General features: G+C 40.2%; 1 protein-coding gene across 2 annotated transcripts in view; it reads right to left on the bottom strand.

The window, feature by feature from the left end:
• Nucleotides 1–12,052, bottom strand: part of ESYT2 (extended synaptotagmin 2) — an 88,839-nt gene that overhangs the window by 46,862 nt on the left and 29,925 nt on the right. For both annotated transcript variants that reach the window (XM_046669072.1, XM_046669071.1), the window contains exons 2-4: nt 5,612–5,653; nt 4,616–4,750; nt 1,456–1,532 (exon numbers count right to left, since the gene is read on the bottom strand). In XM_046669072.1, coding sequence (XP_046525028.1) covers nt 1,456–1,532; nt 4,616–4,750; nt 5,612–5,653 — 254 coding nt within the window. The remainder of the gene's footprint in view (nt 1–1,455; nt 1,533–4,615; nt 4,751–5,611; nt 5,654–12,052) is intronic.

A 12,052-nucleotide genomic window follows, 5' to 3' on the forward strand; every position in this document is an offset into this window, starting at 1 on the left:
AGTACACAAGGGCTCCAACTTCTCCACATGCCTAGCAACAGTTGTTGATTTCTGTTTTCTTGATAGGAACCATTCAACGGGTGCAAGGTGGTATCTCATTGTAGTTCTGATTTGCAGTTCCATGATTATTAGTGAGGTTGAGCATCTTTTCAGGTGACTATTGTCCATTTGTATGTCTGCTTTGGAGAAATGTCTATTCAAGTCCTTTACCCATTTTTAATTGGGTTTTTTGCTGTTGAGTTGGAGGAGTTCTCTATATATCCTGCATATCGATCCCTTATCAAATATATGTTTATATGGATCACACTGAATCTACAGATTGCTTTTAGTGTTGACATTTAACAATATTAAGCTTTCTAATCCATGAACATGGGATGTCTTTCCATTTATCTATGTCTTGTTTAATTTCTCACAGCACTGTTTTATAATTTTCATTGTACAAGTCTTTCATCTACTTGGTTAAGTTAATTACTAAGCATTTTATTCTTTTTGATTCTATTGTAAATGAAATTGTTTTCTTAATTTCCTTTTTGAATTGTTCATTGTCAGTGTATAGAATGTAATTAATTTCTTTTGTGTTGATTTTGTTTCCTGCTACTTTACTGAATTTGTTCATTAGTTCTATGAGGTTTTTTTGGTGGAATCTTTTAGGGTTTCTTACATATAAGATCAGATCATCTGTAAACAGAGATAATTTCCTTTCCAACTTGGATACCTTTTCTTTCTTTTTCTTCCTACCTAATTGATCTGGCAAGAACTTCCGGTACCATGTTGAATAGAAGTGGTGAAATCGGGCATCCCTGTCTTGTTCCTGATCTTAGAGGAAAAGCTTTCAGTCTTTTAACACTGACTATATGTGAGTTTCTCATATATGTCTTTTATTATGCTGAAGTAGCTTCCTTCTGTTCATAGTTTGCTGAGTGTTTTTATCAGGGAAGAGTGCTGAATTTTGTCAAATGCTTTTTTTGGTCAAATGTATCAACTGAGATGATCGTGTGTTTTTTCCCTTCACTCTATTAACGTGGTGTATCACACTGATTTTCATATGTTGTACAATCCTTGAATCCTGGGAATAAATCCCGGAATAAATCCTACTTCGTAATGGCGTATAATCCTTTTAATATGTTGCTGAAATCAGTTTTCTAGTATTTTGTTGAGGATTGACATCCATGTTCACAAGGGATATGAGTCTGTAGTTTTCCTGTACGACCTTTAATTTCTTTTATTTATTTAATTTCTTTTATTTATTCTTTTATTCATAACATGTTTTATGACTAGCAGTTTTCTAGGCTATTAGGAACTGAGATCCAGAAAGTAAATAAATTTGGGTCTTCAACAATTTAGTCAAATTCCACAAAAACAGTAGGTAAGAAGTGTGCTCATTATATCCTCCACCTTATGGGTATAGCTAAGTGACATTCTATGTCATTAACTATGATACAAATAAAAACTTACCTAATCTGAAGGTCCATAATAATTTGCCTTTTGTCCACATTTTCGGTATACACCTTAACACCATTGATCCTGAGAGGCTGAAACAAGAAGTGGCTTAATTTAAAATGAAGGGAGGGTAAGAAAAATCAAACCCTATAATAGCACGTAGAGATGAAGAGAGTGAGTGTTAGCATCAGGCTATGAGAGTTAGAATACTGCTTTCACAGCACACTAGCTGTTGACTTTCAGCAAGTTATTAACCTTTGTTCCTCAGTCTCATATGTAAAATATGGGTAATAATGGTATCTCTTGCATGAGATTACAGCGAAATTAAAGGACATGAGGAACGTAAGGAAGTCAGGCACTGCCTGGCGCACAGTGAGTTCTTAGAGACAGAAGACCTGCTTTGTCAGCTCACGTGTGATGCAGTTTTGCTCCTGTCCAAGCCCTTAGCCCTTCTTTCTCTTCCAATTTTCTGATCCTTTCCTTCTATTCCATCCTCACTACATTGTTCGAAATATAACTTCCTTTCATTTTTTCTTTAATGTCTTGTAATTTTGCACTTAAGATTTTCACAAAAATGAGCCTTTTGAGTGAATCAAAAATACTAGCTGTAAGTATAATTTCAACACCTAATACATGATACAGGGTCAGAATCAAATTACTCTGTAAAAAGAAAACACAGATTGTAACAAATGTTATATTTCAAGGGTCCAGTTACAACATTGTTCAAAACCTTCTCCCATTTATCAATTTGAGATCCCTTCTAAGAAAGTTCTCAACACCACACCTAAGCATTAAAAACTCAAGCTGAAAAATACCCAATCTTTAGAGAACTAGTGTTTACTCTGACAGTTTGGGTGTCCTGCAATCTTACCCCTCAACTAGCTGTAGGATTAAACTCTAAGTCTTTATTTGAGAGTCTTCATTTCCTACTATGCCAGGTTCCCGGGCTCTTCCCTGATGATACTAGCTCAGACATGTACAGACTTAGAGAACACAGTCAACTCACTACATCACTAAGTGGAAATGGGGCACAGGTGATGTAGTGACTAGTTTAAATGTTTGCATTAGATAATCCTCCCTTCTTCCACTTAGACGACATGTTACATTAGGAGAAGCGGGAGGCCCACCTCACTCCCGACGACTGAAAGACAAAGACCTGAGGTCAATGGAACCCAGCTACCCAAGGGACGCAGCCAGCACATGAAGCGGACAAGATGCCCTGCTCGGGGCTGTGCACACCCTGCTCAGCTGTTCCTTCATCATATAGCTCGAGTTTACCTGCTCTTGTAAGACGTCACTCCAGTTAATAATAATGCCAAGCTACCTTTACTGAATCAGCACTGCTCTTAATATTCTCCTGCTCTCCAATGATGATCTTATTTAGTTAGCATGAAAATCCAAGTGCATGTAATAGAACATGAATGTAATTCTTCCTAAAACAAATCCAGCTGGGGTTAGAATTCTCAATCTCCACAAACATGAACATACCTTACATTAGGGGCCTGCGGGCTAAATCTGGCCTTTGGCTAAGAATGGTTTTTACATTTTTAAAGGGTTGTAAAAGAAGAGGTGGGAGGGGCAGAAGAAAAACATGCCTCAAAGGCATGTGGCCATCAAAAGCTGAAATATTTACCATCTGGCCCTTTCCAGAAAGTGTGCAGCCCCTGTTCCATATTCACACAGTATCCTAACCTGTAATTGTGTTTCCCCATCTGTTGTTATCATTTTAGGTTACAGAAGGTAAAGTAAATATTGAAGGTAAGTGTCACAGGGGCCTCCTGGGCAGGCACTTGTGCACTCCAACAACAGGATGGCCACAGTCCTGGCTTGTAACATATGTGGAGACCTCACAGCCAAGAGGAAAAATCACCTGCACAACACAGCTAAGTGCAATGCATGTGCCTGCACTGGAGACCCAGGTTCTGAGTAATCGGAGATGAGACAGAGCATTCTCTGCATGCAGAATGTCGCCTTTGATGGGGGAAGGTGACCCAGGGACTGGAGGGTGTGGGATGGGAATGAGCCTGGGGGCACTGACACTCACCTGGGATGACAAACACAACACAGCAACCAGGTCAGACACTCCTCAGCCACATTTATTAAAACCCTGATGGGCTGAAGCAAAGACATCTGAACACAGTGTATGGTGAGGTGTTTTCTGGCTCTGCCGTACATGTACCAAACGGGTGTAAACTGTGTGGGTGTGTATGTTTAAAAGTACTACTGCACTCTGAATTTTTATTAGGCATAGAAAATAGTGTCACCTTGGAAACTAATATAATGCTATATGTTAATTATACGTCAATAAAAGAAAATGCTACCTTTGTTGCTAATTATTATAAACACTGACTTAAAAAAATAAACAGGGAAACTTGCCATGATCTATTTATTTATTTATTTATTACCTGCTTTTTCTCCCCAAATCTCCCCAGTACATAGTTGTATATTTTAGTTGTGGGTCCTTCTAGTTGTGGCATGTGGGATGCCGCCTCAGGGTGTCCTGATGAACGGTACCATGTCCACACCCAGGATCCGAACCAGCAAAACCCTGGGCCGCCAAAGCAGAGGGCGCAAACTTAACCACTTGGCCATGGGGCCAGCCCCTGATCAACTAATTTGGATATAGTCTTGAGGCTTTCACTAGAAGTAATATTAGGAACTAGGAGTTTTCCTTTGTATATAGGAGGATTCCAATAACAAAATCCATCTTTTCCTTCACGTATGTCATTAATACGATGCCTAAAAGGCTGGCACTGGAGTTCTCAATAGTTTTTAAACGTCTGGAGGGGTAAACACCTTAAGCTTGTTTTCAACTACTGAAGCTTTAGTGTGAATTCACATAGACTCCATTTCTAATAGCATGGATTGTGGAAAACAGGTAATTCTGACATAAGAATGTGAGATAGAAAGACACGTTGGAACGAAGGGAAACCACCCAATAGACCTAAACTGGCCAGAAGAGCACAGTGGACGGATGAGGGCAGGATGAGGACTCCCTGACTGACAGACCAGCAGAGGGCATCCCATGTGGGAGGCAGAACCTCAGGGGAGCTGCAGACAACCCACCCGAACTTCCTAGGGAACAATTTTCTCTAGAAAATAATTTGAAGTAGTTTAAGAGTTTTCACAGCAATCCTATTGTGTGCACAAGTAAAGATACTTAAGAAGAACTGACCTGCTGACCCATGTCAACTTTCGTGAAACTAAAGGTGCTAAGGTGGGTGTTTGCTCCCCGCACAGCTGGTTCTATGGTTTCTCGAAACAACTTCTCTATAAATTGGCAAATAAAAGGCCACATATGTTTTACAGTCTGGAAAGGAGAAAGAACTCATGTTAAACAAAATGTTGTAATACATAATGTACTTAAGTCATCATGAAAAATTATGCCTGTATTATAGTTTACCAGAATTTTTGATCACTAAAGAGAGGGTGCTTTTTGTTATACAAAATCAACACGATCTAAATTTCAAAAATGTATTACAATAGATTATTGATTAACCAATAGTTGCAGGAATTAGTTATTTTGGTAAAATATTCTCTTTAAGCTTATAAACACATTTCATGATTGCTACAAGATACGAAAATCTTGTGGTTTCAACTTATTAGGAAAAACTTTCTAAAACTGTATAGATCTTAATAAACATTAATGAGTTTTCTTTAATGATGAACTAACTTCCAGTGCTGTAAGGTAATCATTATCTACATTAGTTTTTACTATATAGCTCTAAGGATATATAAAATATAGAGATGAAAGAGATCTACTTCAAAGTACACTGATCTAAAAACATAACCTTTTTCTAAAAAAATAAATGATTATTATCTATTAGTAGGTTTCTTGGGAGTTAATTCCCTCTCCATAATGTTACCAAAGTTTTCACTTATTATTATTATAAAATAGATTTGAGCACTAGCTGATCAGGAGAGAAGACACAAGGCCAAAGATACAACTGTGAATATATCATTAACTTTCTCATGTCACAGACAGTTTTCACTGTTTAGAAAAGGAAAGTTAACCTATCAGTTATGATTGAGTTCTTTCGGGAGCAGAAGCCAAATCCACTAAGTCCAAATGAGTTCCCATGTTGTCAACATTTCAATTTCCAAATATGGAAAGATGGCATCTCATCCTCTAGCCCACTGATATCTGGTGTTTAGTATATTCTATTCTTACCTTATTTAGCCATTCTGCTCTTTCAGTGTCTGGAAAATGAACCTAAGAGAAAAACACACACACAGATGACTTAGTGACTCCTGACAACTATATAAAATGTCATGTAGGCCATTTAGGAGCCAGCCCTCATGGTCTAGTGGTTAAGATTTGGTGCTCTCCCCACTGCAGTCCGGATTTGTGTCCTGGTCAAGGAACCACACCACCCATCTGTAGGCTGTCATACTATAGGGGCTGCGTGTTGCTGTGATGCTGAAAGCTCTGCTTCCAGTATTTCAAGCACCAGCAGGGTCACCCATGGTAGACAGGTTTCAGCAGAGCTTCCAGACTAGAGAGACTAGGAAGAAGGACCTGGCCACCCACTTCTGAAAAAATGGTCCATAAACACCCTGTGATTTAGCAGCAGAACATTGACACAACGCTGGAAGGTGAGAGGATGGCACAGAGGGACAGGGCAGGGTTCCACTCTGCTGTGCACAGGGGTGCCAGGAGTTAGAATCAACCTGATGGCACTAACGAAAAAAAGGGCCACTTAGTATTCTTCCTGTGTGTCTGTTGTTCACATAATGCTTCTTTAAAACACCCTGCTCTGAGGCCTCTGAGGAGGGAGGCTGGAACAGGTGGCAATGGCTCTTTACATTCTAAGAACACTTTGGGCCAGAAAAGTCTAACGTCACCAAAGGCCACAGGCCCTTTTCTACTGCCCCACTGTCCAGAGCAATGTTCAGTGGTGTCCAGAACAGCATAAAGAGTGCTCCAAATAGACCTCCTCCTTTTTAATAGAATTTCTTTTCCATTCCATCATTAGCACTGTCATCATATATCCTAGAGGCCTAGACTCAAAGCCTCAAAAGTCCACCTTCCCTTCTGCTTTTCTCTTTTGGCCCAAACCAGCCAGCAGATACTTGCCCACATTTGGCTCCTCTCTAGACAGTCTCCCACCTTCTCCCAAAGGAGTATTACAACTTCAGTTATACACAAGTAGGGCCTGTAATACTGGAGAAAATAAGTGTTTGCAGAGCTACAAAGAAACCTACCTGGAAAAAAGGTGAAAGTATTTTCTTTGCTGTTAAAAATAAAACCCCCTTGCAGAGGAAGACTAAAGCTCTTTTGGGTAGAGAGTTCTCCTCTGAGAAAAGTTATGTACTCCCTTGCCCCTCAAAGAAAGAAGAGCATACACGTCACACTAACATTGTGTAGACCACATTTTTGCTTGGTCACAGGACAGTTTCGTACTGGTGATGTGGTCAGAGAAATGTTCTGGTTTCTGGAACTGCCACACTTACTTTCCTAAGTAACCCACGTACTGCCACCAATAAAAGACAAGCTTCTGCCCATGCTCTGGCTGAGAGGAGCTGGCCAGGGAATAGTACTACTGCCGGGGGAATGGGGGGAGGGTCCCTTAAGAAGATGGTTCTTGGAGAACCAAGCCCACCCCTCCTCCTGGGCCCCTAAGAACAAACCACAGAATGGGGCCCAGCAGCAGCTAATTCCTAGTCAGAGAGAGGCCACTGTCCTTATGGCTGTCGAGGCCACACTGCTCCATGCGAGAGGCCACAGCAAGTTCCATCTGTTCCCTGTGTCCACCTGCCTGAGCAGGCCTATGCCCTTACACCACAGGAGGTGAAGCCTTGAATTTGCTTGGTTCATGAGTGTGCACGAGAGTGAACTGAAATAGGTTCTTCTAAGTTAAGTTAGCTTGAGTCCACTCTGGGACAAAGGGATGGCAAAGGGATGGCAACCTCCCAGAATTAAGAAAAAGGCTTAAGAGTTTGGACAGAAACGCTCAAGAAGGTGAAGAGTCAGGAAGAGAATTGCTGACAATGCTTGCTTAAATAGGGAGGATATGTCACTGGAAAGAGGCCTATTTTGACCAGAGTGGAACCAGAGTACTGAAAGGACTGTGTTTCCCCAAGAACATGAGACATCTGGGGGTTGGGGTGAGGAGAGCTAGAGGTTTACGAGACTAGCAGACTAGGTTACAAAATTATGTGCAATTCATCTGCAGGTTGTATTCTGCTATTTCTTTACATTATACTAGTAAGTTACAATACACTACTTAGATCAGGAACACGACAGGTGGCTGCCACTCCAGGGTATATGAGCCTTAAAGCTGGTGTGGAGCTGTGCTCCCACGTAGCAATTTGCTGTGAGGTTTTCTGTCCTTCTGCCCCCAACCCTCTGATCCAACCAACCACTGGCAGTAACAGAAAGGACCAAAGGCAGATGCGGAGCACATTCCACCTGGGGACAGCTAGAACTTCTTCATTGTAGATGCGTTCCTCCTTTTATAATTTCAGAGTAAACAACAGAGCCAATAAGTCTCTGCCCGCTTCTGCCTCAACATATGCACACACTCGCCCTCTCCAGTGATGTTGTGACTGTCTGCACCTGCTTCCCAACTACACTAAATCTGGCTACCAGCACCATCACTCTAGAACACAGGAGCCGCACTTCCGTTACCTCACTCAAGACCATAAACTCCCACATGTTTATCAAATGGCTCTACTTCCTCTGCCTGATCTTCAAAGACCTACCTCAAGTATTTCCTTTGGTTCACAACTCACAAATCTCATCTTTATCACGCTCCTGTTGAATTCAGTCAAAACAATCATGGCTGCTTTACACAGAAATGTATTCTTCTTCACTCACCAATTACCTGGTTACTACATCCGCTCTCTGCCACTTCTTTACCATCAGCTCAGCTCAGTTCTAGACAACTCCCCAAGTATGACACCATCCACAATCACTCCTCAACACCACAGCGCCTTCACCCTCAGGTTTTCTCTGTAAATCTGCATTTGTCACACCATCCCTCTGTAAATGTCCAACTGCTCTGTGTGCCCAATAATTGCCCCTTGTCCAGTGAACTACACACTTGTAGAAAAGAATTATTTCTCTTTTGAGAGATGTTCTAAGAGATGTTACTCAGAACTGACAGAATGCTCACCACTCACTCTAAGGATATTACTCCTGAACCTCTCTACGTACTTTGCTTTTTTATAGAAGTCTATATTTGTGACTATTTTTCAATTGTTCATTTATAATATTACTGAAATTACTGTAAATTTCTTTGGGCTCTACTTATTTTTTTAGACCCAAGCCCAATTACAGGGTTCTTTTGTTTTTCTTTTTCCTTTTTTAGGAAGATTGGCCCTGAGGTAACATATGTTGCCAATCTTCCTTTTTTTTTTTCTCTCCCCAAAGCCCCAGTACATAGTTGCATATCCTAGCTGTAAGTCATTCTAGTTCATCTATGTGGGATGCTGCCATGGCATGGCCTGATGAGCGGTGCTAGGTCTGTGCCCAGGATCCTAACTGGCGAACCCCAGGCCACTGACACTGAGTGCATGAACTTAACCACTCGGCCACAGGGCCAGCTCCTGGGCTCTACTTTAATGTAAAATGTTATCTGAAGTATAATATCCTGACATTGGAATTAGTTTAAAATGCTGTACCATTCCACACTGAATAGAAATAACAATTATCTGCATCAAGATAATCCTTAGGACCACCTGAGATTACAGATTACAGTGAGAATGTGTGACACTAGGATGTCAATGAGAGGGGCTCACAAAGGCAGTCCATGACATCAATTCTAGAAAACAGATTGTTACTCTGCTTCATAAAGAAACACCCCAAACATCAAGTGTATTTTGACAAAGTTACAGCAAGATGAGTTTAATCTGCCATGTAACCCTCTCTTTTACCTGTTTTCAGATCCTTCCATGTGCCCTAAATATTAGGAAGTGACAAGATATATTCATTTATACCTCATCCCCAGTAAACTGAACACTATCCATGAAAACAATGACTTTACCTGTTGCTACTGAGTCTGTGATACAGCAGGTGTCAGCCTGTGCAGACATCAGAGTGTGCACTACTGATAATATGGTGGGCTTGGGGCTGGCATGGCACCTCTGAAGATGGACACTCCATATCCCGCAGTAACCCAAGGACAGGACAGCCTCAGGTCCTTGGCCAGACTGGAGGCATCTTTTTCCAGGGAGCAGGGGTACGTGGTCAGTTCCCTTTTGCTGACTGGTGGGGAGTCATCTATTAACCCTACATACCTAAGAGAAATTCTGTTTCTTTGCAGTTTATGTGCAGAAGGATTTCCTTCTACTACCAAGGGGGAAATGTGTTTATGGTGTGTTTGGTTTTTTTTTAAGATTCCTTGGTTTCTCTGACAAACTGAATTCTTGCTAAATTCTGAAAGCCTCTAGCCAGGTATCCTAAGTACTGTACTTCACATAGAGAAAATTTTGGCTAGTCCAGATTTTCTATCCACTTCAAATCTAAGGCAGGCTCAAAGGCTGGGGTCTTGTCTGAGAGGCCACATGCATAAAACTGTGTGTATGCAAATCTGCTCGTACACCAAATCATCAGATTTTCACAAGATCCAAGAAACCAAAAAGGTTAAGATCATGGCATAAGGTGGTTGATAAGGCTGAGCTCTCATCAAAGCCTTTCATGTAAAAGGTTCATAGGAGGAGAAGGTGAGGGATTGCAGACACTGAAGACCCAGTCCTCAGATGGCTAAGGGAGAGATGATAAATCTCCCCCAAACTGGGTTTCTGAAAGATTAGTGAGGGCAATATGAATCTTCAGACCCAACTACCCATGTTTGAAATAATAACAGTAACTGCTATCCACTGAAGATGTACTGCTATATACGTGGCAGGTTCTGTGCTAAGCGATTCACATATATTACTTGAGTTAATTCTTAAAACAAATCTACCAATAGGAACTATTAATATCCTAAATTTACAGGATCGTTACTAAGTGACAGAATGGGGATGATGTGTGTGAGTAGATTTGCGTGACCATGCTCGTGACCACTTTGTTACTGAGGGATGTGGAAAGCGCTGCAGAGACATCCACAGAGCTCACCGAGCTCTCAGTGGGCACATTCCAATCAAAGAGTAAAGCTTGAAACTCAGGGTGCACGCCTTAAATTGTATGAGGTACTGAATAACAGCCAGGAGTAGAAAATGTTGTGTTCAATAATGATCTCTTTATCTAGACTCTAGAGGTTAAATATAGTAAAAGTCCTAAAACAGCTGAGAGCAAAGTTCAGCAAACGCCATAGCAAGTCACAATAAGCTACTGTTAACAGACCCAGTATCTCACCCAAGACAAAGAAGAGAGTGATTTAAAGACTGGTTTTACCTAATATTCACATTTCTTCACATGAAAGGGCTGTGATAATTAAGAAGTAATGACAAAATTCCATATGCATTCACACTGTGACCCAGCAATCCTGTTTTCTAAGAGTCTGTCTTAAAAACAGACTATCAAAAATATGAAATGATGTGTGCACAGCACTATCTGTAATAGCAAAGACCAGAAACAACCCAAACGGCCATCAACAGCAGACTGGTTGAATAAACTATTGTGCACCCACACGATGACGTACTACAAAGCTAAAAAAGGAATGAGGAAGATTTCTATAATAATAATTTTCATAATTATTTGAATAATTGCTATGGAATAATTTTCAGGATCTATTTTTAAGTGAAAATACAAGATGGAGAAAAGCATGTACAATCAACTACTATTCATCTCAGAAGGAGGGGAGGGGAGATGCTTATGTATGTATACCTGAGTGTGTATAAAAAAGCTTAGAATTTTCTAAAATAAAAAATTAACAAAAACTTTAAAAATTTTACCTTGGTGGGGGAGAGGACAGGGTAGAAGAGACAAGTATATAAGTCAGGCAATGGAATCAAGTCAATCATCCATTCACATTAACTTCCACTTAATGACACCACCATACATTAGTAGAATGCTCTGTTTCCTCTCAAGGAACATGCACATCTATTACCTCACTCAGTCATCACTATGACCACATGAACAGGCAGAGCAAGCATATTCCACTTTGCTTACAAGGACTCAAAACTTAAATAAATTAAAGTGGTCTGCCTCAAGTTACACAACCAGAGTTAAGGTCAAACCCTCACTTCCCGCCTCCAAGTCCAAATCTTAAAATCATTAGGCTATTTAAGTGGTCCCTTTTCTATCTTCCCAGCATCAGAGAATTGCTATCGATACAGAACAAATGACATAATTCACTAATCGGTCCAGTAAGTTTTAGTCCCTATATTTTCCAGTCAGTACCTAGTACCAAATTCATATTTGCAAATACCATCAAATGAACTTCTACTTTCTATTAAAGTCTTCATAAATTACAAGAAATGACTATGTTTGGTAACATAAGATGTTGCCAGATCTTCCAATCAATAAAAATTTATTAATAGAGGCCATATATTCTTAAAAATATTGCATACATATGTTATACAAGCATATATTTTTATATATCTTATACGTGTTTATAAATGCACAGAAAAGTTTGCAGGAATATTGAATTAGTGTAACATGTATTGTATTAGGAGGGGAATGAGGCTTATAAGATTTTCCTCTATATATTTCTAAATATTCAAA

Source organism: Equus quagga, chromosome 8 (assembly GCF_021613505.1).
Source record: "Equus quagga isolate Etosha38 chromosome 8, UCLA_HA_Equagga_1.0, whole genome shotgun sequence".
NCBI lineage: Eukaryota > Metazoa > Chordata > Mammalia > Perissodactyla > Equidae > Equus > Equus quagga.